We start from the raw sequence: 26,814 nt of genomic DNA on the forward strand, positions 1-26,814 counted from the left end.
CTTCACAGTGTATATTTTGTGAGTTCAAATCGTGGTCCGGCTTCCCCGTGTGGAGTTTGCATGTTTTCCCCGCGACTGCGTGGCTTTTCTCCGGTTCCTCGGGTTTATTCCCACGTTCCAAAAACATGCACGGCAGGCTGATTCAATACTCTAAATTGACCCGAGGTGTGAGTGTGAGCGCGATTGGTTGTTTGTTTCTGTGTGCACTGCGATAGGCTGGCAACCGGTTCAGGGTGTCCTCCACCTACTGCCCGAAGACAGCTAGGATAGGCTCCATCAACCCCGCAACAATAAATCAGTTTGGAAAATGAATGAATGTACAGTACATTTGTTCAGCACAGTTGCTGTTTAATCTCTCAGTGAAATACAGTTATATGCAATTTTTTAGAAGTGTTACTGGTAATTTTATTTAGCTTTATTATTAATTGAATAAACAATATTTAACAATTCATTTTTACATGAATGCAGCACTAAACCAAACCTGCAGGGTCTAAAGTGAGACAAGAGCTGATGCAGGTTAATTCAACAAAGGCGATGAAATAAAATAATGGAGTCAGTGTATGGTCATAACATTTTTATTGTAATGGCCCCCTGAGGCTAGATTAAAAAGGCACCGTTTGCACCTTCGACTAGCTCCTCAACCAGAAGACCAAATGATCTGTACAAAAAACAAAAACAAAACATTTTACAACTACACATAGTGCCACAACTCCGAAATGTAAAACATGATGATGGGCCTTTACAAAATGACACTGGTTTCAGAGAAAGTACCCCACCCCCCAGAAAAAAAGGTTTATTTCCCAAATATATAACAACAAAGTGCTCGATTTAGCTCACATAACATTCAGGGTTTTGACAACACTTTATTCACCTTCAACGTTTTATATTTGGTATGGCCAGACATTCAATAACAAACAGCAGAATCTTTTTTTTTTGTACCAGCTAAAATGCAATGAGAAAAATGGCCAACTCAGTCATTACAGTGCAATGAGAAACTATACAGCACTCTTCACACATCTTGCTATGTTAGTTATGCCCTTATTTTGTTTTCAAAAATACAGGGTATAATTTAATAAATCACCAGAAATATTCCATGTTGTCATGATGGTTCCTGTAAGAGGAACCAATTTCTGACATTACCCAAAATATGGAAAACCAAGCACCGTGTGTAGTTTTCTGGTGCTGCATAATTGTTTGGCTTTCAAATGGCTAAAATAGGAGTTTATCCCCACATAACAGGGTTGGTGGGGGAGTACGGTTGGCATAGCATTTTGGAGAGAAATTGCTTTGTAGCATTGCATTAACGCAACAAATAATTGACCAAAACAGTTACACCACACAGCAAAATGGCACCAAGCAGTTGCTTCACTCAGCACCTAGGCTAGAAAAAACATTTAGGCAACAAAGTTTTGTTTTTGTAGCAAACGTGTTCCAAATTGTAGTGTAATTTAGTGTGGCAAAAGGTCCAGAAACAATTTGATAGCATCAAGTTAGAAACAGTTGCTTAGCCTAACATTAGCCAGGGAACAGTTGTTCAGCTCAACATCAGTGTAAAATTAGAGCCAAAATTAAAAACAACAGTTGCTTCAAAAAAAAAAAAAAAACAGGTGTTTTTATCACAGGGGTGAGGCGTAGGGGTGTTAGCTAGAACCAAGGTCAACATAAATAAGCTCCAGAAACACATTGTTAGCATCGCATTAGAGGCTGGGGAGCGACTTGGCTTAGCAAAAGGGCTAGAAACAGTGATCATAAGATAAGTGTAACGTTAGAGTCAGTAAGTTGGAAAATAAATAAAAAAGAGGAACAGAAACCACTGCTGACCATAGCACAATAGTTTGAAACAGTTGCTTCACTCAACATCAGGGGCAGGGGAAAAAATTGCACATTGTCAAACAATATAAAAGATGAAGGTCATCATAAAACAAAACGAAGCCTTAAACTCATTCACTGCCAGCCATTTGGGAATAATTTGGCTGATACCATATTTCAAGATACACATCATTGTTTCATTATATAAAACAGCAAAATTAAATTTTTGGAATGCTGTGTGAGTGATTCTAATTCATCGGATGGTAGGTCACTAATGGGCTTCTTACATGGCAACCGCCCGCTATCTTATTTATACATTCAAGATCTTTATTGTAATTTTGTCAGATTGATGACACAAAAGCCTCCAACTATTATGAATACTATATATGTACAATATCTATTATATCATCTGCCAAAATGCACACCAACTCTAACTTACAACCTGTGTGAGCCATTTTGTCCTCATAATATCCTCCATTTTGTACTCACAAACGAGGCTGATATCAAATCTAAAATGATAAAACGCTACCATCTACTGGGGGTTTTGTGTTATTAATGTTGCTCCAAGCTTGATAATTGCAGTGGAAACCCTCTCCCATCATTTGGAAAAACCTAATTGATGAGTACACTTATTAATGGCAGTCAATTATTTAACAATAGGAGTAATAAATACGAGCGTAGCATTATACCTAAAAACCCAAACAAAAAACCGTTTTTTAGCATAGTACTGTATAAACTAGCATAGGGGCGAGAAACAATTGCTTGGCATATTTCACCCCCCTGAAATAATTGGTGATATTAGAAATAGTTAAGCGGATAGCTTAGCACAGGGGCTGAAAGTGGTTCCTTCACCTTTATAAGCGAGTAACTGTTGTTTAAAGGACAACCGACGTCTCCGGACAAGTTGTGTCCATAATTTGTAAAATGGCTTCAAATGACTTCTACTGAGCGCATTTTACACAGATTCCACCGCATATAGCTATATTTTACGTTTTAAGACTCGCGCTGAATATTCCGGAAGTCTTGTTTTTGAGTTGGTGACGAGTCCTCACCCTACGTCACTGAAGGAACGCCCCTGACTGAGAAAGGACATACCTTGCATCACCTCAATGCATTTTGCGGGACTTTGTTTGGTCTGAAAACTTCGTGTTGATCCGCGTTGATGGTGAAATTAGAAGGAAAACACATAAATAACGCAATGGTGAATCGTTGTGTGTTGCATCAAGACAGTGTATTTGACATTCGCTGACAAAACCTCCCAGGAGACAATTTCCACAGAGCTTTGTCGCCATCTTCTGCCTTTTTTGGGTACTGTGAGTACTAAAGAGTTTGTCAGTACATTTCTGTCCAGATGCATCAAAATGACCGGAATAAATTCTTTAATCGATTGCAAACATTATGCTTTCCTCTTCAGAACTATTCGAATCATATTCATAACTGGATGAGTAACAAGAAAGCATCTTTTCCGAATCTGAAGCAATTGTTTTGATTCTCGAGCAAGGCAAGACATCTTGGCATGACACCACGAACAAGGGGGCGGGACCTTCTGAAACTGGCCACTTCCGGTTTCAAATTGAAGTACTTTTTAGACACTTTAAGTCTTTTGCATTTGATTAAAAATATCATACTGCGTGTTTTGGGTAGTTTAAATGCTATAAAACGTTTTTCTGATGTCAGTTAGGAAACAAAAAAGCGATGTCGGTTGTCCTTTAAAGTTGGAAAAAAAACACCAGCGTAACATAGCAATAGCTAGAAAAATGTTGCTTCACTTAACATAGATGAGAAGGTTTCTTCAGCCGTCATCTGTACAAAAGTGAAGGTTTCGGACGTTTCGCCTCCTATCCAAGAGGCTTCGTCAGCGAACTAAAGTCTGACTGGTCGTATCGGCCCCATTTATATATCCCTAATGTCCAGACCTGGTGGCGCCGGACACAGCTATGATAGGTCCCTACTCTCAGGTTGGGGGGGGGCGCGCGGGACCCCCCCCTGTGGCCCCACTGATTGTTCCTACATTCCTGACTAACGATTGGCCTATTACCCCCACTCCCCCCGGTATCACCTCATCAGCATAACGACCCTCATCAGCATTGCGAAAGTTGCCTAACCTATTGTATGGATCATACAATAGCCTGCTCAGGCAAAACAGGTACGACCAGTCAGACTTTAGTTCGCTGACGAAGCCTCTTGGATAGGAGGCGAAACGTCCGAAACCTTCACTTTTGTACAGATGACGGCTGAAGAAACCTTCTCATCGATGGACCACTCCTGTACGACTGAGAGCTTACACAGACGTTTCACTTAACATAAGAGACAGAAACAGTTGCTTAGACAAACCCAAAAAATAATCGCACAAGGGCGAAATATTCATACAAGGACCAGAAGTAGTTAGCTTCAAATAACAGCAGGTAACGTAGTTCCTTAATTCCTGTATCATATATAAGCAAGAAGCAGTTGGTTAGCATAGCATTAAGGCTTGAAAGCCAAACATAACTTGGCATAGCAAAAGATATGGTCAGATTTTATTGAACAGGCCATACATGCATTTTGGTGGCAGATAATTTCAATTTTGGAAAGTAAACAGTTGCTAGCTTTGATGCCAAGCTAAGTTAACCAACTGCTAGCTCAGACAGACAAATAAGGTATTGGTGTGATATTCATTCAAATCTTATTTCCTCTGTGATTTGATCCTCTCGCAAAAAAAATAAATTAGTATTGACAAGTGATACCTTTTCACGTGGCTGTTGAGCTCAAAAGGCCTAGATCCCATTTTGAAGTCCCATAAAAAGAAAGAAAATAGGTTATGGGATGTTTTTTTTTTCTTCTCAATTTCTAGGACACTGAGGTATCGAAAATCAATAACTTATTGTTTAAAAAACGCACACATATCATATCATATCAATAATACAAAATGGTATCAAACTTTCATGATGCAACATTGTCTTGACACATTAAAATTCAAGAATGACTGGCTTCCTTTTTATGTCTTTGTCCCATCTTTTTCATGTCCAGTATTGATTAACACCACTTTATTCTGAGTTGACACTTTGTTTTTGTTTCCCTTTGAATACCTAAAGTACACATTTGGTCACATTCTCAGCCTTTATGAATACAACAGACATAGCCAAGACATGGACGGAGCTACAACACTCATGTTTTTTCTCTTCTAAAATATTTGTATGCTTATTGGAAAGTCAGATGTCACATTTAAAGTGCAAAAATGTATTCCTTTGATCGACAAAATTGCCAACATAGTTTGTTACAATGCGTTAACAGTACAAGCCATTTCATAGGTTATTAAATTGTACATTCCCCTTTAACCTGCCCTTGAATGTTTCACTGCTAAAGTCAAATCCTGGTCGTATTTTGACGTCATATTGCCTCATGGAGGAAAAGGCTTTTAAAAGTCCCATCGTACTAATCGCAAGGCTCCAATTTCAAGGTGTGCTGTCCCTTCGCTGAGCGTGATTGGTCTTACGAGATGAACCTGAATTGATTGTTTTGCAAAAGCTCCCGCATAACAACACAAAAGTCAGATCACATGTGTTTGGCATTTCAAGCACCCATCACCAATGTTAAGATCATAACTTGCATTCACATTCATTGTGGGGAAACACATGAAATTAGATGGTGGATTTTCTATTTACAAAAAAAAATTACCAACCAAGTATTACTTGGACCACAGTGGGAGAGGGGGAATACAAACACTAGATATAAAGTCACAATCTTTTCAAGAATAAAATGGTAACATTACTAAAATAAAAGAGTATTAGGGAAAAGCACAATGAATTTACTAGTGATAAAACATATCTTTAAAAAAAAGTTATAAAAAATCCAAAAATACAATTCTAAAAAAAAAAAAACAACATAAAATCAAATTACAAAAAAAAAAAAAAAAACTTACGTTTAAGATTATTATTTTTTGTTCAGAAAAAAATACACATTGTCTGACACTCAAGTAACACTGAGAACAGTCACAAGTTTACAAAATTAGAATTTCATGAACGGGTAATTTTTTATGGTAATCTTTTCCTTTTGGCTTTTCATATGCCTTGAATATTGCAAATCATAATTTTAAGAACAAAGTTGTAATATTTGGGGTAAAAAAGGCATTTATTGGAGTAAAGTTTGAATATAATATTTTTGGAGGAAAAAGTCACGATGAAAAATGTTAAAAGTAAACATTTTCTGAGAGCAAAGTATTAGAGGAAAGATGTCAATTTTACAAAAAATAAAGGCAGTTTGAAAAATGAGCTCAATTAAAAAAAATCATATGGGAGTCAGCTTTATGAGGATGAGTTGTAATATGAGGGAAAAACAAATACAGGAACAGGAAATGTTAATATAAAGAGAAAAATGTCAGAATGTAAGGAGAAGTTATTTTCCAAAATGTTTTCCAGCGCTCTTTTCTACGTTGGATAAATTTTCAACGTTTTGTCCTGCTATCCCGTCGCTTTCCCTTTTGAGAAAAGATTTCTTTTTGAGTTGTCAGCACAAACCGTTTTTTGGCATCAACACGTGGATTGGAGCAACCTTCCATTTCCAATGACAATACTACAATGTTATCTCACACGATACAAAGTTCACGGGCAAAACATTACGCCTCGCCGCTCGTTGCTGCACGTGCTTCTGTCACCCTTTGACGACGTCCCAAAACAACAATTTTTTTTCCACGTTTCACCATTTTCCATTTCTTTCCACGCTGGCGTCCACAAAATGAAAACCTGCCAACCCATCCTCCATTTTTTTCCTGCCATATGATTTTTGGGCCATCTTCATTTTCTTTCCTTCTTTCACATCGGAGAACGCAGTAAATATGACACCAAATAAACACATAAATACTTCTGGTTTAGTATTAACGAGGGCACGGTGAAATCCTTCACTGCAAAATGTAGGCAAAAGACCTCCCAATTGTCTCAGTTTTTATGCTCCAGTAGTCATGGACTACTGGAGGCTTAGTTCCCTGACAACCAAAAAAGGTGTTTGTGTGGGTTACGTGGGAATGATTGTGGAGGAAAGAGGTCACAAAATGACACAGCGGAACCTGTGAGAACCTGTCGACCGTTCTGCCCTCCATTTCATCTTCTTCTTCTTCTTCTGGTTTCGCTCAGGCACTTGTTGTCTGAAAGAGAAACACATGGACAACATTGACTTGGCGTGTATGGTGTAGGAGAAGAGTGTATGAATGTGGAGCATAATTTTAGTTGTATTAAGTTCATCCTGTCTACTTGATATCTAATTAACAGATTCTTTTCTTACAGACAGTATATTTCATATCCCTAAAATACACTGTCTGTAAGAAAAGAATCTGTTTTAAATTAAAATTGGAGCGTAATTTTGTTTCAAGTAACGGTGAACATGTCATAACTGATACACCACTTCTTTCAGCCAAATTTTAGGGAACAAATGTATGTATGTATGTATATGTATACAGGTAAAACATCATTACTGGGGTTATTATAGAAACAAAAACGTACGATTATAACTTAATGAAAAAAAACATAACCGCATGACACCCCCATCGCTGATTTAAAATTGTGTGACGTCTGTCTTAAGCTTGTTATCTATGACGATTTGGGTCCAGCTTCATTCTTCATTCCCAATACGGTGATACCTCAGCTTACGAATGCTTTAGCTCACAAACTTTTCGCCTCACGAACATTAAATTCACGAGCATTTAGTCTTGGCTGACAAACTAGTTTTCATCACCCCCTTGCTTTGAGTGCAGACTTGGTCTGTTATCAAGTGGCTAGTATTAAGCGAAAGAGGACACAGAAAAGAGGACACAGAAAAGTGGGATCATTGATAAACACGAACGAGGTATGCGTTTGTGTGACTTAGCGTCACAGTACCAGTATGCTAAGTCGACCATTGCGTGTGTGGCTAAGGGTGTTTCTCTGTTGTCTAAGCAACGGTCTCAGGCAAGAGAAGAGGTTGAAAAACTTCTGTTGATTTGGATTAACCAAAAGCAGCTACCAGGGGACAGTGTGAGTGAGGGTATGATCGCCGAGAAAGCACGGCAACTTCACTCGGATATCATCAAGAGGCAACTACATCAACGATCATCACAAAGGGAAATAATATGACTTTATTATACAGCTTATTTCTTTAATTGCAATACAATAGCACATTTATTATACATAAAATAAGGTATATTTTGTGTAGTTTTAAGGCTTATTTAGTAAAAAATTGTGTTTCATGGGGACCTGGGAACGGATTATTCTCATTTTTAATGGTTTCTTATGGGAACTAAATGTTTGGCAGATAAACTCTTCGCCTTACACAAAGTTTCTGGGAACCAATTAAGTTAGTGAGCTGAGGTATCACTGTACATAGTAAATAGCATGATGACAATGGATTTCAACACAAAAGGGGGGTGGCATTGAGTCTCTGAGCCTAAAATGTCTTGCTCTGCACCCGGGCTGGTGAAGCTACACCTCTGATACTACGTCAGACCCCGACAAATTCCCAGGTTGACCTCGGAGCTCCCATCCTGTGGAAAAAGATGGGCTCTTCTGTTCTGACCGGGCGGCTTCTGATATGGATCTCAACCAAAGCCATGCGTGACAAGAATCTTGGAAATCAAGTAAGATGAGTCTGGGCATACTGTTGCTGACACGCACACATTACCTTATGACACGGACGAGCTCGTGAAACGCCTTGTCCACATTCATTGGAGGATCCTTGGCACTGGTTTCAATGTATGTTATCTAAGCAAAATAGATGCAATATACTTCTCTTGTGATCATTTGGGGATGGCGACAAGAGCGCTCGAATGGTTCGTGTAATGGCAAATTACTTACATTATGTTTTGCAGCCATCTCTTGACCCTGCTCAGTGGTGATCTTTCTCAAATGGACCAGGTCCACCTTGTTTGCCACCAGCACCATCGGAAAAGACTCCCTGTGAGGATGTTAAAGAAAATCAAAAAGGTGTTTGACACTTTCAAAGCTTGTAAAACTCCTTCATTCTACATGTTTTCAATGAGTGTAATTTCCTGCGTAAAAGATAAGTCCTTAATATAATAATGCCCCCCATGTAGCCCACGGACCATCTCACCAGTGTTGAAACATTAAGATTTCTAAGTATTACTGTAGAAATAATCATTTGAAAATTAAAAAAAAAACACTTGAAGTGTGTATCAAATGGATCGCCCGTAGAAAGTTGTTGCTTCAACATGTGCCATTTCGCTTTAAGGGACAATTTCCGAGAATGGGATTGAAAGAAAATTAATTTGCCGTGGATTTAACCACGAATTGAGTTCCATCCATTTGAAGATCGAGATTCCCATTCTTCAAATCCGCCCTGCAAAATATGCGGAGATGGTGCATCGTATTTTTCATGCACTTTGTATTTGAAGTGTATTTTATTTTGAAGGCACGGTTAGGTGTTACCATAATGAGCAGAGAATGGTGTGGACAGATAGGACATTCATAATTTCCTGATTTGTGTTTATTATTGTGTTTAGAAAATACCTACATTTTCATGCGGGTCACATTATTATTTTGTTCTATTTTTCTGGCACTCTTTTAGGGCCGGTCCCTAAAAATATTGTCTCACATTAAATTTGCCCGTGGGGCATTAACGGTTGGGGACCATTGATCTTGTTCTTTTAATTGTAAAGTGTCCTTGGATGATTTCAAAGGCGCTTGTCAATTAAATTTATTATTATTATTATGATTATGTACAGGACAGGAGTGTTTGGACTTGGTTACCATTTCGGGTTCCAAATATAATCAATCAATTTTGCATTTGAAATTCGACGAAATCAAGAGTTTGAAGCACTATGGCATAAATCATCAGACTTCTATTTTCTGGAGGGAACCGAGTGCATGTTAATATTGAACAGACAATGTGTTTGGTTTCACTTCCTCTTTCTTGCTCTGTCCGTTTCTGGGATAACTCATGGCAACAGTTACTTAGAGATTTAGAAAGAAGTCATCTATTTAGCTCCAAGCGCGGTGCACTTTTAAAGCATAGGAAGAAGTTCCCTGAATACTGTCACATTTAGCGGAAAACACCACCCGCCAACATTTCTGCTGAGCATGTGAAGCACAACCAGATTGATTTTATTCAGGAGAAGTCGAAGTGGTTATCTTTTTTTTTTTTTTTTTCTTGGGCCGCATAAAGGTGTTTTGAAACATTTTAGTACCTGATGTGCCAAAAATTCTGTTTCTGAATGACTTTAATTGTAAAATAAAAATGGAGCAAATCAGGTGATTTGAGATATTGGCTAACCTGTCTTTGACCCGCAGTATCAACTGATGAAAGCGGTCAACGTGTTCAAAGCTGGCTTTGTCCGTCACCGAAAAGACAATGAGGAAGCCGTCTCCTGTCCTCATGTACTGCTCCCTCATGGCACTGAACTCCTCTTGACCGGCTGTGTCCAGCACTGGTTTGGGTGTACATATACACACACAAAAACCACACACTCACATTGATTTTAGCCCTTTAGGTGCAAATATTAATTTTCAATATCACAATTGCAAACAGTTGTAGCTTTAAAGTAGTTGGAGATAAAGGTCTCCTGCAAATGTTGGTTGGTGCTTCAATGATGATAAGTAGTACCACTCATTATTGCAGCACAGTTTTCTATCAACAAGATACCAAAGTACTTATTTGACAGAAAGTGCTTTGGCCTGAGAACAAAAACAGTGAATGGGTGACTTTTGCCATAAATTCACATGCAGCAAGTTGAGAAATAACTTTTAGGAACATACAAATGCAGCAGAACAGCACAATGTACACCAGTAGAATGAGTACATCTACCGCTCAGCCAACAAATTCAGGCCCTACCACATGTAGTTTGCATCGTCTCTTTGCTGGCGTGCGTTTTCCCGACATACCCCAACTTGCACTCACCATCCAATATGGCCCACTGTCCATCGATCTCCGTGTGTTTAAGATAGGAGTCCTCTATGGTGGGATCATAGTCTGGCACAAATATCTTCTGGAAAAATTGGATGGTGAGCGCGCTCTTGCCGACGCCGCCGTCTCCCACCACCACCAGCTTGTACGTTGGCAGGTTGTCGCTTGGCACCGCGCTGGTCGCCATGGCTACCCTTCAACGGTGGAGATGAAAGGTGGGAAGCCGGCTCGTGTGTGTGGCACTGCACTATGATGGAAGGCAGAGGAAGACTGTTGAGTTCTTTATATATATATATATATATATAGAGAGAGAGAGAGAGAGAGAGAGAGAGAGAGAGAGAGAGAGAGAGAGAGAGAGAGAGAGAGAGAGAGAGAGAGAGAGAGAGAGAGAGAGAGAGAGAGAGAGAGAGAGAGAGAGAGACCGCATTAGGTAGCAGAGTGCTTTCTGTGGCTAATGCTTTTTATCCCATAAGGGGCTCCCACTGGAAACCCACAAAAACCCCTTTACTGTAAATGCAGCCCTTTGTTTCATTTCTATCACAGCGACTACGTAACTGCCATTGTGAAGAAAGCTGGCGGACAAAGATTAAACATTTCCCCATTGTTTGAGAGCCAAAGCTTAACCGTCGGCACAGTCTTCTAAATACAAAGTTGTAAATACAAGACCGCTTGGTCCACCAGGTGCAGTCAGTAAGGTGTGATAAAGGTCCACCGTAGTCGTAGCAGTAACGTGTTTCCTTTTCCCATGGCTGATGTGAACTTTAAGATCTTTATCCCCAAATAATGTTCTCTTGCACGATTAACAGTCACTCTTGGCAAGTGAAGGTGCAACAAGGCAGTAAACAAACGACACAAATACTGTAACATACTGAGTTTACAACAGTGCTTAACCATCCATCATCCGTACCGCTTATTCCTCATTAGGGTTGCGGGGGGTGCTGGAGCCTATCCCAGCGATCTTCGGGCACTAGGCGGGGGACACCCTGCAGCCAATCGCAGGGCACACAAAGACAAACAACCAGTGACTCTCACACTCACACCAAGGGACAATTTGGAGTGTTCAATCTGCCTGCCATGCATGTTTTTGGAGTGTGGGAGTAAACCGGAGGACTTACTGAGAAAACCCACGCGGGACCGGGTCTTGAACTCACGACCTCTGCCCTGTGAAGCCAGCCTGCTAACCACTCACCTACCGAGCAGCCCTTACAGTGCTTAATTCATAGTGCAATTTAATATTTCATTTAAAAGATGATAAGTAGGAGGATGACTGGATAGCATGTCTGCCTCACAGCACGGAAGTGTAGGCTTTCCTGTGTGGAGTTCGCATGTTCTCCCCATGTATGTATGGGTTTTCTTTGGGTACTTTGTTTTCTTGGTTGTCCTTCGGTGTGAGAGTGAGCGCGGATGGTTGTGATTGGCTGGCAATCAGTTCAGGTTGTACCGATGTACTCCCCCAAGACAACTGGGATAGGCTTTAGCATGCCTGCGAGCCTTTCAGGTTAAGCAGATTAGCAAATGGATGGATGGATGAATGATAAATTAATATGCACTGGCATTTCATAAACCCGACAATAAATGGTATGTGGGCTTTTGGTTATTTCCCAAGGGGCATATTGTTTTGTTGCTGATAATTAAATATTGAATTCTAGTTTCAAGGGGGTTAATTCAAATGAGCTCCAGATGTGTGGGGTTCATATTATTGGAATGATATTTAACAAAATCAAAGTCAAAGTCAGCTTTATTGTCAAATATGCTAATATGCATAACATACAGCACAGATGAAATTACTGTCCTCTCGAACCCAGCATGCAAGGTACTTATAATTACTTAACAAACATAAACATGAAAACGCGAATTTGCCGGGAGAGGGGAGCCGCTGCGTGTTCACGCGCCGCCATCTTGGGGGAAAAAATTTGAAAAAATAACACATATGACAACACAAAGACACAGAGTCATTCATTCTTCAGGACTTACTGTACCCTCTTTGCGATGACATGAAGCAGTTCTAGTTGAAAGAGGAGAGGATCAAAGCATCCATGTCAGCAGTGGATCAGGGACGTGATGGTGGAATTTGTACGTCTACTACAAGCTAAATGTTGAAAGCAAACACAAAGCTGTAGCATCCATTGACGAAAAGACATTGTCTCACATCTCCTGTCCCACATAAATCCGCTTCAATTCCAAGCCGCGACAGTTCCACATACGCATCGGCGCTCTGCGCTGACGCTGATTTCTTATCGCGGGCTCCTCAAGCCATGCATCCATCCAACCGCAGACTGTCCAACAGCACTGACCTTTCCACTGAACAAAAGGGGGCTGTGAAGATGCTGCCCATTACAGGCGCAAAAAAGCACAATGGCCCCAGAGCTGTCCAGCGATGGTAGTCAAATGGCTCCGACATACCTCCCATTCAAAAACAGTACTCGCATATTCATGCTGCCGAAAGGCGCAACCGCTCAGCACAGTCTCCTCCTTGATGATTGTCGTGGCCAAAAATGCTGAAAACAATCTGTATCCATTCCACGTGACGCACAACAACATAAAGTGACAAAAGAAAACACAATAACAAGCCAAAAACAACAAGGACAAAAAGCCTGATAATTAAATTTTAAAGTGAGGTGAGATAAAATTATTTATTGATTAGATGTGTCGCCTTCTATTTTTGAAAAATCATCTACACATAATAGGAGCTACTCATGCTATGAAGAAAAGTTGGGGTTATATCAGGCACAAAAATGTAGCCATTGTCTCAAGTCTTCCTTTCCTGATAATGGAAATGATAGTCATCACAAAATGAATGTTGTAGAAACGTGTGAATTTGCCAACACGAATACACAAATATATGCCACTGAAGCTGTATGAAAACTTTGTAGACTTTGTCTTTTTGCAACAGTTTGCCGCTTTCGGAACAAAATCTCTTCACCAAAAGAGAACACCTCGTCATGTTGTAGCAGGGCAGGCACTCAGTCAGTACAAGACCTCTGCCAAGGCCAAACTGTTGACATTTCTTGCACCTTGGTTGTGTTTTTCCATCTTTTTGGAAATTGAAAAATAGCACTTTTTTCTATGTCCAGAGCCTCACCAAAAAATGTAGCCGCTTCAAGCTGGAAGAAGTGAATTTGTCTCCGAGACCCCCCCCCCCCCCCAACCAAAAACAGGCAGTTCAGGATCATCTTGTCTATTTATAAGACTAAAGTAAACAAAACCGGGCAGAATGTGAAAGCAGGCAAAGTGCTGATTAGCTGGCGAGGCTTAGCTCACTTGGCTGAAGGTGAAACAAAACAACTATGAACATGACATTCACATTTATTTTTCTCCTGTTACCACGGAGATGTAATCAAGGGTGTTTCAGTGTTCCCTTCACCCCCCACCCGTTTTAAACTTGTGGTTGACAAGTTTGGGGAGTCAACAGGCACATGCAAGCAAACATAGCTTGTCCCGCAACCATGGTTACTGCTATTGTGGTTCTCATTTCCCCTCCCTAACTCAGTTCTTGTGATGCTTCATTTCAAAACGATTTATCAACCTCGCATAGTGGTTGTTGTTTTGACCTTTTTGTGCGACTTAATACAGTCATGTATCAACACTCTGCATGCATTTGACATTTATCTGCAGAAATGGTCGCGTATGGGCAGTCTGCAGACCCATGTGGCCGCAATCAACCTGTGAATAATGACACAGAAGCTTCAAGATGTCACTCAATTGTGCTACTATGGCAGAATGCTCACGCAACAGCGAGCCACAATGTGGGAGAGTGTGGCAAAAAGAATATGGAGTAGGAGGACAGCCAAAGCGCAAAATGAGGGTGTGAAGATGACTTGATGCTGCTGGATTAGGAAGCCTCTTTACTTACAACACATGCAGTTTAAAAGTCATACATTACATTGTTCAAGTAACGGATTTTTGGCTGACAAATGAATTTTCCATTATGTGTCATGACAACATAAATAGAAGTGGGCTAATTGTAGGAAATCAGACACCTGTAGATCAGGATCTGATCAAGATTCTCAAAAAATCTGATAGATATCAGTTACAACCAAAAGACCTTTAATTATAGGTGTGTCGGTGCATAAATACAAATTTGGGGAAATATTGGGCAAACCCGTTTTTGTAATTTATCTACACCTTATTTGGCCTTTCACCAGTGTGCGCGCACAACGATTTGCATGCATGTGAACAAGCTTATTGGCGACCGGGAAGCAGCTGTCAGCTGGCAACCAGCCATTTTATCCTGCCCTGCACAATGGAGGGAAGGAAGATGTTTCCTTCCTTTCGAAAAGCTGCCAGTCAATATGAGCAGTAGGTGGAGGATTTCAGAGTCAAAGCCCCCTGATCCAGTCACATACAGTACAGGGATGGCTGTCACAAGGGAAAATCATTTATCGTATACACAATGATGTTTTATAAAATGGGATAATTTTTATTTTTCATATGGGGTTAAAACTGAGCCTTTTTTGCTTTCACTCACTGAGCTTTTCAGACAGAAGTGAGACTGTACATTTGGCCTTAAAATCAACTTAGTACATATGTAAATACCGTTATATCGATATCGGATATATCGATTAGTACATTTCTATGTAATGCAAACAGGGTCGGACAACGGAATGGTGGAACTACCTCTTGTGAATTAGGGCTCTGAGCGAAGTGTCAATGATGGAAATTGATATGCAATACCGTGCGCCGTGTGGTTCTAAAAATTTGAGATGTATGTCTGTGGAATATGCAGAGCGTCGTGTGAGGTTTGATCTTGGAGATATTTGCAGATGAATCAATATGTTTCGCAGCAATCAGTGATTCACCCCCATCAACGCCCCCATCAACGCCTCCCTTATTACTTCACTGTTAGCCTCTGATGACGTCCTCGCGCTATGTGAGTTTGCAAACATGGAAGTTGGACCAGAGAAATCAACTTTCCCGGGTTAGCTTTTTGCTAGACAGCTGGTATAACAACTCAGATGCATTTAAAACTTTAAACAAAAGTGACACCAGCCAGTGTACGGCAACGGACGCAGATGTTTTAGCTCGTTAGTTCACACGCATGAGTTTTCAAATATGAGGCTTGATAAAATACTTTGGGCATCACAGAGTGGAGATATATTACATTATATGAGTGCACTCCGATGACCATTTGGATTCAACTGGATTTTTCTTTTCTTTTTTTGGACAATGTGTTTTTTGGCAAAAGTACAATTAGTGTCTCATTCTGGTTGATTTGGTACTAGCTGCTAAATGAGGTGTGACCATGGGTTCAGAGTGCAAGTCTAAGAGCTATGTAGTTGTACATATATCATGAGAGCACAAACTGGATTGGTCAACAGTTGAGTTATGAATATACGACAGCAAGGGTCTCAAACTCAGGCCCCGCTGGCTTTTTGTACCCCGCAACATGGTATTTTACTGCCCCCAACTTGACATCACATTTTAACTTTCGTGCTGCTCTCACTTTTATCATATTGTTGCCTATTATGTTTGATCACTTCTGAATGAACAGCTCAGACTCAAGAAAGCTTTCGGCAATGCTGCTGACGAGTTGCCCAAATATTGAATAACTGGTTGAAACGAAATTATGAAATGACATAAAGTTGAAGGAAGAAAAACAACACCCTGTTGCTCTGTCCCAATCACACCTTTTTTTAAAAACATGCCATGAAGAGAGACACTACTTCAGCAGCAGCCATCTCCCGCCCCTCCCATACAGTAAATTGACTTTGAGACCCCTGCACTATGCTCTCTGGTATTTACTTGGCATGTGAATGTTGATCATAGTAAGGAGATGTGGGTTGCCAGGGGTGTATTGTTATTACTTAAAAAATTACTCACTGAGATGAAGATCAATGGTGGAATATAGATTTCACTGTGTATTGTTTAAATAATGACAATTCAGTTACCTACTGTAGTTGTTTTTGGAGATGTTTCAATTCTTATTTGATAAAAATACTGTAGTTACGACGTACATGCAAGTGCACATTGATCATCAACATCCATTCATGCACACATTTACACTTTCTGGGGTCCTCAAATAACCCCATGCATGAATAGGGAGTACATGCAAACTCCATCTATGAAAACCTTAACTGAGATTCAAACACAGGAACGCTTGACTGTGAGACATATGTTTCAACCAGTAGGCAAATTAAGAATGAATGAACCTTTATGTTGACCATCATTTTCATCATCCTGAGCAGAGAAGTGTGCCTGTGCACGCGCACCTAAGTGTGTGCGCGTGCGTCTCTCTGCTGACTGTTGCTTCTGAATGATCTCATCCTATGATTAAACGCAACAAGAATCTCTGTGTTCCCTTTACACAGAGGTTCACCAGCTTGTGTGCCTATTCAGTGGCTCAAAGCCGTTGATGCATTGGGTCGAGCAATGGGTGAGGTAGCGAGGATTCCTTCAAATGCAGGAGTGGCAAAGACAAGCATTTTCTCCGCTGATTGTCAATGACATAAGGCTGCCAACACAGCCGAGGGCCCGTGCTGTGCCGCGTAGAGAAAGGAGCCCAATCGCAACCGCCCAAGAATACAGTACCGCATATAAGTGGCTTCGTCATTTTCCTCAAGTTTGCAGCATAAAACGGCACACAGTCTTAGGTCTAAACGAGAAGCGAAACGTGCCGCAACAATCACAAACACTGTTACTTGTCACGTACCTAAATCAGTGGCACTTAAGGAACAGTTTATACATCACATATTACAGGAACTAAACGTAAAATTAATCCGCGATACCATACGTCGACAATGTGTCTTTTTCTTTGGCAACACAGCCACTTACCTTGAAATGTTCTTCTGATGAACAATATTTTTTTTATTTCAGAAAATCCCTGGACACAACCTAATTGTCATTTTCTGTCCGTCTTGGCTCCGCGCCGCCGCCCTTGCGTCGCAGTCGGGCTTCCCACATCTGCGGAACAATAAGTCGAGTCGCTCATCTTTGTATTGCAACAGCTGATGCTATTAATAGAGTAGTCCGAAAGGGGTGAACAGTTGTTTATGTCCAACACGCAGAACTACTTGAAAAACTCCTTTACCTACTCTGTATTGTTTGTGTTGCGCACAAAACAACAAAGACCGTGTTGGCTTTCATTTTATGCCGTTTCTTGTTACACGTGTAAACTCTCCGCAAATCGTGGCGCAACCACCCCTCAGATGAAATGGACTGCTCCTTCAGTCTTTAAAGGGATACAGTCCAGTCAAAAGACGATAAAACGAAAGAATGTGGCGGCTACAGACCGTTTTTTTTTCAATTTGTCGTCACAGTCACTGATGTTGCTGTGCCGATGACCATTTTGTGTTTGGGAGCCTTTTACTGAACGAGTTGCTTGCTCTGTGGCCACAGAGGGACATACGTCTGCTTGTGCCGGTCAAAGCCCGGATAAATACAGAGTGTTGTGTCAGGAAAGGCAGCCAACGTAAAAGCTTGGCCAAAACAAACATGCGGATCAAACCTCTAAAGATGGAGGACACTGATTCGCTGTTTCGATCCCTTGAGGGAAAAGCCAAAAGGAAAAGAAGAAATCACTGGATGGAAAGAGATATGTTTTATGAACATAAATGTTATATTTCTGCACCCCTCGTCACACACAACCGTAAATCAGATAATAACCAAATCTGAACTGCTAAAAATGATCATTACTGCATTATATTAATAAGAATATTGGCCAATCTCTGGCAAGTCATATTATTTAATTCACCTGGAATTCCTAATTTCAATCAAAGCCTAAACTTTAGGCTTGTGACTTTAGGCCCTAAAGTAACATGAGTGTTTGGCATTTTGACACCAAGTTACAGAGATTCACCTCCCACCCTAATTTTGTATTTGTTTAGACTACAAAGTGCATCTTATTAATACGAGCCGTACAGTCTAAAAACTTTAAAAAATAAAATGCGAAAACTGTGCCACACACATTACAATGTTTTCTCACTCTCAGCCCCCTCTCTCTTTCACTCTCACGCACACCTATCGACACTTTCTCTTGCCTGTTTCCATGGCAACAACGTGTGAGCAGGATTTTTTTTTCCTCCACTGGCATCAGCAGATATGCTGATCCCATGTGCAAACGTATACACATGTTTGGCACACAGTCTTTCAGCCTTAATGATAAATGTTCAGATGCGCACAATTATCCTTCACTCGCAGCCCAATCTGAAAGTCTTCTGATTCTCAAACAGATGACACCAAAGTAAGATTAGTATACAAACCATCCATGCATCCATGTTCTAATGGTCTTTTCTCACGAGAATTGCGGGTGTGCAAGACCCTATCACAGTTGGCTTGGAGCAGGAGGAGCCACAATAAAAGCCTGCACCTCTGCACTGTTAGATTGATGGGCGTTTAGAATTATGGACAGAAAATGTAATTGGGGTAAAATGTAAATACGTATGTAATACCTTTTTCCATAATTATATAATAATGAAGAGTATGGGACATTTGTTGACTTCAAATATATTCAACTTTTTTTTTCAATTTTCAAACCTTATTTTCTGGCAATGACTAGTATTTTGTTCTGTATGACTCATCAAGTGGTTAACAAACATCTTTGACAGGATATTTACTATGGAAAGTTTACTTTAATGGCCCATTTGCAAATCGTGGTATTTTAGCAGTGTATGTATGAAATTAAATAATTTTACAAATATTTTGTTGTATGCCTATTTCTGAAAATTAATGTGAGCGAATCTTTTTGCAATGCTCGCTCATTATTTTGTTCCAGGGGGCTAATTTAAATACCCCGTGCTGTCTCATGATAAAACATATCTGGCGATTGGATAAAGATCCAAAGTTATTTTCAAGTGACTGTATTGTCTGAGATACTGTATTGTTGTGGCTTTGCCATGCAGAAACACATCACTCACAACCATGACTCCCACTCCATCAAGTACAGAATATGCAAAAAGTAAGCGGAGCTGCATGAAGGTTTGAAGGCATGGGTGGCTGGAATAGTGACACAAACTGTATTAATTAGTTTTGTGCAAAGCTTGTCAATCTCACGTAATTGCAGAGCACAAGGTGATTGAAAAACGACATTTAGCACTGAAGTACATGTACTGTACTTATAATTTATGATACTTATTGTAGGTTGTCGTCAACTGTCGTGACTGTGCGGTACGGCAACCCTGTCGATTTACGACCAAGTAGTGTGATGTTGTCATGGTTGTCAAGTTACATTCGTGCAAACAGTCAACTGTCCTTGAAATGACTGGGACAACACGATCGTTTTAAGGCGTCTCTAAACTCTAATTGCAGTCATTTTTGCTGCTTTGTGTTCAATTTCTCCAGAGCGAGACCATGTAAGTAACAGTCCGTTAGCCATCGCTAAACTTTAATTGCAGCGTTGTACAATACATGCTGATTTGTACAACGCTTTAACCTCAGCCGAAGCTGCAACAAAGTGCTTAACAAAACAGCGAACCTAAAGTAAAATAATAAACATAAAACATAACGTAAAATGGACAGCCGTCTTAATTTGTTGCTGTCAGACGTTTTTCTAAATTTCGCTATTGTGTAAAAGTGGACAAAATTAAGTAACCTAATTTTGCATCGTGGTCAAAACGTGGTGAAGCCCATACATTGCACCACAAGGGTAGAAGTAAAGTCAATATTTGTATACTAAGAAAGTTCTCAGTCATCCATCCTTTTTCCGATCCACTTTTTTCCTCACAAGGATCGCGGTGGGTGCATGGGCCTGTCCCAGCTGTATGCGGGCAGTGGGCGGGGGACACCGTGAACCTGTTGCGAGTCAATTGCAGGGCAAACAGACGGACAATCATCCTGGATCACACTCAAACCTAGATACAATTTAGAGAATGTTCAATCAGTCAGCCATGCATTATTTGTAATGTTTTTCATCAGGTAGTCTGGGGCTTCCTGCATCCCATAAACATGTGTGGCAGACTAATGCAACACTTTCAGTTGTCCTAGGTGTGTTTGTGAGCAGGATTGGTTGTTTGTCAATGTGTGCCCTGCAAATGCCTGGCAACCAGTTCAGAGAGTACTTCATTTACCGCCCAATGACAGCTGATATTGGCTCCAATCGTATTCATGCCTTAATTATGTGCATTGGATGTTATATATCCTTGTCATCTATCTTCTCAGATTGTTCCCCCAAAATCGGACACCAAAGAAAATAAATACATGGCATCTCGCGTCCTCAAATATATGGTGCTTCTTCAGAAGTATAGAAGTTCGTTGCTCGTGGCGAGCTGTGGTGGCGTCTTTGCCGCCAACATGTTCCATCATGTATTCCCTGACGTGTCGTACCGCCAGCTCTACCAGGCCTGGTACAATGGAGAGCCAGTCACCCTTTCAGACAAGCTCGACAGCCTTTTTCAGCAGGTAGGTACTTAAATTACTTTTTTTTTTTTTTTTTTTTTGGGGGGGGGGGGGCATTTTTCAAGTTATACTTAATGTTGTCATACCAGCAGAAGAGTGAAATTGCTACAAAAGATAATGCAAAGCGCTGTAATTTAATGTAATTTGTTAAAACGGTATTTGTTTTACAAAAAAAAAATCCTGCTGTATATCCGAGCATAATTTTCATGACGAGCATGACAATTCCACTGTCGGACAAAATCTTCATGTGAAACGTTTCTTGGTTGTGTGCTGAACGATTGTCTGAAATTTTGAACATGTTCAAAATTTGATACCAACAAGAAAAAACATCTGGCGAACATCTTTGCAACCATTATTGGACCCTGACTAAAACAACATTTTCTACATTCACTAAAACTTCCAGCGATGAGAAGGTTTCTTCAGCCGTCATCTGTACAAACTTGAAGGCTTCGGACGTTTCGCCTCCTATCCAAGAGGCTTCGTCAGCAAACTAAAGTCTGACTGGTCGTATCGGCCCTATTTATATATCCCTAATGTCCAGCCATGGCGGTGCCGTACACAGCTATGATAGGTCCCTACTCTAGTAGTAGTAGTAGTAGTAGTAGTAGTAGTAGTAGTAGTAGTAGTAGTGTAGAGTTTAGGGATATATAAATAGGGCCGATACGACCAGTCAGACTTTAGTTTGCTGACGAAGCCTCTTGGATAGGAGGCGAAACGTCCGAAGCCTTCAAGTTTGTACAGATGACGGCTGAAGAAACCTTCTCATCGATGGACCACTCCTGTACGACTGAGAGTTTACACAGACGTAAAACTTCCAGACATTCAAGGTGAACGGAATTATGAACATTTCAAAATACATGTCAATGGCACACAAAACCTTTATGCTTCTGCTTAAAAAAGGTCAAGAAAGGAAAAAAAAGTCAAGAAAGACCTAGTTGAACAGAGGGATTATAAATACAGTGATACCTTAGCTCACAAACTTTTCGCCTTACGACCGTTAAATTCGCGAGCATATAATCTTGGCTGACGAACTAGTTTTTGGCAAACGAACCAAACCACACAGCGCCACGGTGGCTGGCGGACTAGTTTTCGGCGGATGAACACCAAACCACACAATCGAACAGTGCCACGGGGGCTTGCGGACTAGTTTTCATCACCACCTTACTTTCAGCGCTGTTTGACGTTGTTTGTTATCGAGTGGAGTACTTTTGCTATTATGCGACCGAAAAAGACCCCACCACAAGCTAGTGTTTAGCCGAAGAGGACACAAAAGAAAATTATGGTTGAGCAGAAGAAGATCATCGAAAAACACGAACGAGGTGTGCGTTTGTGTGACCTAGCGTCCAGTACCAGTACGCTAAGTCTACCATGCAACGTGTGGCGAAGGGTGTTTCTGTGTTGTCTAAGCAACGGTCTCAGGCAATAGAAGAGATTGAAAAACTTGTGTTGATTTGGATTAACGAAAAACAGATAGGGGACAGTGTGAGTGAGGGTATATTATCACCTAGAAAGCACGGCAACTTCACTTGCATATCATCAAGAGGCAATTACATCCACGACCATCACAAAGGTAAATAAAACGACTTTATTAGCCAGTTTATTTCTTTAATTACAATACTGTACAATAGCACATTTATTGTACATAAAATAAGGTATATTTTGTGTAATTTTAAGACTTATTTAGTAGAAAATAATGTTTTATGGGGACCTGGGAACGGAGTATTCTCATTTTTAATGGTTTCTTATGGGAAATATATGTTTGGCATATGAACTTTTGCCTTACTCGCAAACCAATTAAGTCCGTGAGCTGAGTTATCACTGTAGTGGCAAACATGCAGAGTCTCATTTAACAAGCATTGATATTGGACATGCATGACATTGGCAAATTCTGAACACAGGCGCATCTACAACTTTCTCTGAATAAAAATCACTTGAGTTACGCGGGATATGTAGATTGATCATTTATTTAGATATTCGGTTGTTTGGTCTGCCACTGTTTATCACTTTCTTTTAACCCATTCATTGCCAGCCATCCCAGTTAACAGGCATATTTCACAACAAGTTGGAGCTGATAAAGATGTTTCACATGTTCTGAATAGGATTGAAAACAAAGGAGGATACAGGCTAGTAGTTTTGGGCGGCATGGCTCAGTGGTAGGTTGTGTCCCAAGCGACCGTATCAAAATATCCAGGTGCTGCTGAAACTCCATCATCAGTAAGTAAATGAGGAAACAGTGTAAACTGTCGTTAATACCAAAGGTAGAAAAGTGCTTTAAAGCACCAGCCCATTTGCTATTCCCATTGAGCCTCAATGAATTGCCCACCCTCGCCTTTCCTTCAAAATCCATTGTATCAACAGCTTTGTTGATATCTATTGAATTGTGGGATTCTGCTGAAAATGATTTTACTGCATAAGGCACAGTTCTTCTTTTTAGATCGTGACAGGAAATGGTCAACCAAAAGCGGCGCATATTTTCCACCGGGCACTCTGACACCATCAGGCTCCCTAAATAAACTTCCCAAGATGCAATAAAGAGTGTACAATACCAGCAATAAAATAGATCCCAGTGATATTATACTAAAACCTGTGTGTTAATCTTGTCATTCATAGGTGCTAAAAGACTACAGTGGTAGCTCATCCCAAAACTTCTCTGCCTTTGCCTCCTTTGGTTTTCATCCAGTCAGCGCTGGTGTCCCATGGCTTCCCGCAGGGGCCCAAATTGGCATCCCAGCGAACTTTAACAGCACGGACAATGACCACAGTGGAATCACGAACCGGACTATTTTCATCAATGGCAAAGCAGTGGTGTGGGACAGTGAGATGGGCACGGCTCTCAAGGACTCCCTGGTGTTCTCCCTCCAAGCACAAAAATTCGCTATAGCGCGAGAAGTGGCGCGTTTGCAGTCAGGCGCACCCATTGTGAGTGCTGCAGTTGCCCCCATTTGCCTGGGTGGGGTTTGGGTGTACAGTGTGGTGTTGAAGCAAATTTTCAACCTTCACGCTGGGCCCGCTTTGTTTCGTGGAGCCGTTAATCTTGTGGCGCTGAGTCTCGGCGCCGTATCCTACTTTCTCAGCTTGGATGCTGTCACCCAGTGGTCGGATTACAACTCGGACCGGCGTGCCGCCGGGGTTTCCCGTGACTATGCAAAGGGCGGGGTTGAGTTTTATGACAAGATTCTGTCCAGAAACAAAACCTTGCGTGCACTCATGGGACAGAAAGGAGAAGAGATGTATGCGCCCAGTGGGAACTTGTTTCCCGCCACCATCCTTCAGCTGAAGCACACGCCGTACACCTCAAGAAGGGAAGGCATCCTGGCGCTAATGAAAAGGGACAAGATTTAAAGGACAACCGACGTCACTTTTTTGTTTTTTAACTGACACCAGAAAAACGTTTTATAGCATCTAAAATACCCAAAACACGCAGTATGATATTTTTAGTCAAAGGCAAAACACCAATAACAATGACTTAAAGTGTCCAAAATCTGCAAAAAAATTGAGCTGCGAATTGGGCATTTTCAAAAAGTCCCGCCCCCATTTTGTGACGTCACGCCAATACATCTTGCATTGCTTGTGAATCAAAACAATGGCTTCAGATTCGGAGAATATGCTTTCTTGTTACACATCCAGTTATGAATATGATTCAAATAGTTCTGAAAAGCAAAGCATACATGTTTGCAATCGATTAAAGAATTTATTTGGGCCATTTTGAGGCAACATTGGGGGACAATCTCTCACAAAAAAGAGGCACAAAATGGCGACATCCTGTGGCCACCTCCGTTTCCACAGGCTGATAAATTCTTAAATGGCGCTTGGACGCCCTCTGGCGGCTTTTGGGTGCAACACGAGGTCCCCAGACCAAAAAACTACAGTAAAATACATTGACGTGATGGAAGGACAATGCGACAATGCGTCCTTTTCACGGTCAGTGGGTGGTCCTTTCGTGACGTCACGTACGGACTCGTCACCAACTCAAAAACAAGACTTCCTGAATATTCAGCATGAGTCTTAAAACGTAAAATATAGCTATATGCGGTGGAATCTTATTAAAATACGCTCAGCAGAAGTCATTCGAAGATATTTTACAAATTATGGACACAACTTGTCCAGGGACGTCGGTTGTCCTTTAAGGTTACTGTACTTCCATAGGAGTAGGGTTGTACGCAATGACAACTAAAAACGCACATTTGACTGCTATCTTATATTACATAATTTTAATAGAAACAATCTTCTTGCGTTAACAAAATTTGGTTGAACCGATACATAAATTCCTTACAAATGTCAACAATCAACAAAAATGGCCAAGTATTATGCCTACCAACTGCAGTGCTTATCTACAATTTAAGGTCCGGCATTGAAATGACAGTTTATGAGTGCTGTCGTACACATGGCTCTCTTCAGATATGAATCAAACCCTGTACTAGAAAAATAATATGACTAGGAGGGAGCATACTTGCAATTATATGCAGCTGAGTGTATGTTTTTTTGGTATGACATAGAAAGCAAATGTGCCATACCTTGCGGAAAAGAACACCAAGGCAATACATGTTTTATTTGTTTTTATGGTGCAAGTAATTTATTTCCCCTGTAGTCTTTTTCCCCCTCCAGCGTGGTGTGTCTCCAGATGTTCTTCTCCCCCTCATAGCCCAGGAAAACAACCATAACTAAGAAAAACGTGCACACATTTGCATGACTGGCTAATTTGTTTGGCGATAATCATCTTAATATCCACCTCAGTGGGACCTTGGAACTCATCACACCACATTCCCCGAGGTCATCCGTCTGCATAATAACGAGGTTCGGATATGTGTTTTAATTAAATTTCTAGTCAGGTACCCTGAGGATTCAACTAAATGTAGGAGCTTGTCATTAATAATATTGCAGAATTGGCTGGCTTGATAACGTGTCTTTCTTTGGACCTTGCAAGGGTCAGGTTCTTCTGTGCAGAATTACACAGAAGACAGTAAATTGTGTAGAGGAGAATGTGAGCGCGAATGGTTTGTCTCGATGTGATCTGTGAGTGTTTGGCAACCAGTTATTGCTATACCTACGAGTAAAGAGAACTGTGCATGGAAATTCCCAACACGTTGTCACCAAGGTCCCGAAAACAGTGTCTGGCCCTATGCCAGCTGTTACATGGAACCCCTTTGTGCTCAGGTCAGAGCATGGTTGAAGCAATTTAGGAGACCAGACAGTCCTTAAAGTCACAGAATCCCGTGTTTCGTTTTTGGGTGGATCTCATCTCATCTCATCTCATCTCATTTTCCGTACCGCTTATTCCTCATTAGGGTCGCGGTGGTTGCTGGAGCCTATCTCAGCTGTCTTCGGGCACGAGGCGGGGGATACCCTGAATTGGTTGCCAGCCAATCGCAGGGCACACAAAGACATACAACAGTCACTCTTACACTCACACCTAGGGACAATTTGGAGTGGTCAATCTGCCTGCCAGGCATGTTTTTGGAGTGTGGGAGGAAACCGGAGGACCCGGAGAAAACCCACGCGGGTCCGGGGAGAGCATGCAAACTCCACACAGGGAGGCCGGACCGGGACGCGAACCGGCGACCTCTGCACTGTGAAGTCGGTGTGCTAACCACTCGACTACCGGGCCGCCCGTTTTTGGGTGGATATTCCATAGTATTAAGTTTGAACCATGGAACAATTCCTCAGCTTTGAATGCCTATAAAACAAAAATTAATCAAAATAAATAAATAAACAAACGAAAACCATCACTGCATTATTGTGGCCCAGTCCATCATGTGTGAGTTGTTTTGGGATGTTCCTATCAGCAACAGTCACCGTCTCCTCTTCATCTTC

The 26,814-nt window shown here is 41.0% G+C and overlaps 2 protein-coding genes across 3 annotated transcripts; one reads left to right on the forward strand and one right to left on the reverse strand.

Annotated features, from left to right (window-relative positions):
* Positions 1-559: 559 nt before the first annotated feature.
* Positions 560-17,617, reverse strand: LOC148894757 (ras-related protein M-Ras). 2 transcript variants are annotated; one of them, XM_089002290.1, is made up of 6 exons: positions 17,446-17,617; positions 10,669-10,916; positions 10,045-10,198; positions 8,610-8,709; positions 8,437-8,516; positions 560-6,928 (listed from the first exon to the last, which is right to left on the reverse strand). In XM_089002290.1, the coding sequence occupies exons 2-6, from the start codon at positions 10,859-10,861 to the stop codon at positions 6,829-6,831; spliced, it is 627 nt and encodes a 208-aa protein (XP_088858416.1). In that variant the 5' UTR covers positions 10,862-10,916; positions 17,446-17,617; the 3' UTR covers positions 560-6,828. The 2 variants fall into 2 exon arrangements, with proteins under 2 accessions (XP_088858416.1, XP_088858415.1); XM_089002289.1 differs by having other exon boundaries at positions 10,669-10,921; positions 17,446-17,612.
* Positions 17,618-19,801: 2,184 nt separating this feature from the next.
* tmem177 (transmembrane protein 177) lies at positions 19,802-25,308 on the forward strand. Its single transcript, XM_089003290.1, has 3 exons — positions 19,802-19,961; positions 20,767-21,006; positions 23,614-25,308. The coding sequence occupies exons 2-3, from the start codon at positions 20,806-20,808 to the stop codon at positions 24,343-24,345; spliced, it is 933 nt and encodes a 310-aa protein (XP_088859416.1). The 5' UTR covers positions 19,802-19,961; positions 20,767-20,805; the 3' UTR covers positions 24,346-25,308.
* The last annotated feature ends 1,506 nt before the right edge of the window (positions 25,309-26,814 follow it).

This window comes from Hippocampus bargibanti, linkage group LG08 (assembly GCF_051943395.1).
Source record: "Hippocampus bargibanti isolate YZ-2025 linkage group LG08, ASM5194339v1, whole genome shotgun sequence".
Classification (NCBI taxonomy): domain Eukaryota; kingdom Metazoa; phylum Chordata; class Actinopteri; order Syngnathiformes; family Syngnathidae; genus Hippocampus; species Hippocampus bargibanti.

Excerpts from the sequence above, each read along its gene's own strand:
- LOC148894757 (XM_089002290.1), bottom strand. The coding sequence starts at position 10,861 with ATGGCGACCAGCGCGGTGCCAAGCGACAACCTGCCAACGTACAAGCTG. Across the intron at positions 10,199-10,668 it reads ACAGTGGGCCATATTGGATG|TGCTGGACACAGCCGGTCAA; the intron begins GTGAGTGCAAGT and ends CACCCAAACCAG. Across the intron at positions 6,929-8,436 it reads GAGCTCGTCCGTGTCATAAG|ACAACAAGTGCCTGAGCGAA; the intron begins GTAATGTGTGCG and ends TTTCTCTTTCAG.
- tmem177 (XM_089003290.1), top strand. The coding sequence starts at position 20,806 with ATGGCATCTCGCGTCCTCAAATATATGGTGCTTCTTCAGAAGTATAGA. Across the intron at positions 21,007-23,613 it reads TCGACAGCCTTTTTCAGCAG|GTGCTAAAAGACTACAGTGG; the intron begins GTAGGTACTTAA and ends TGTCATTCATAG.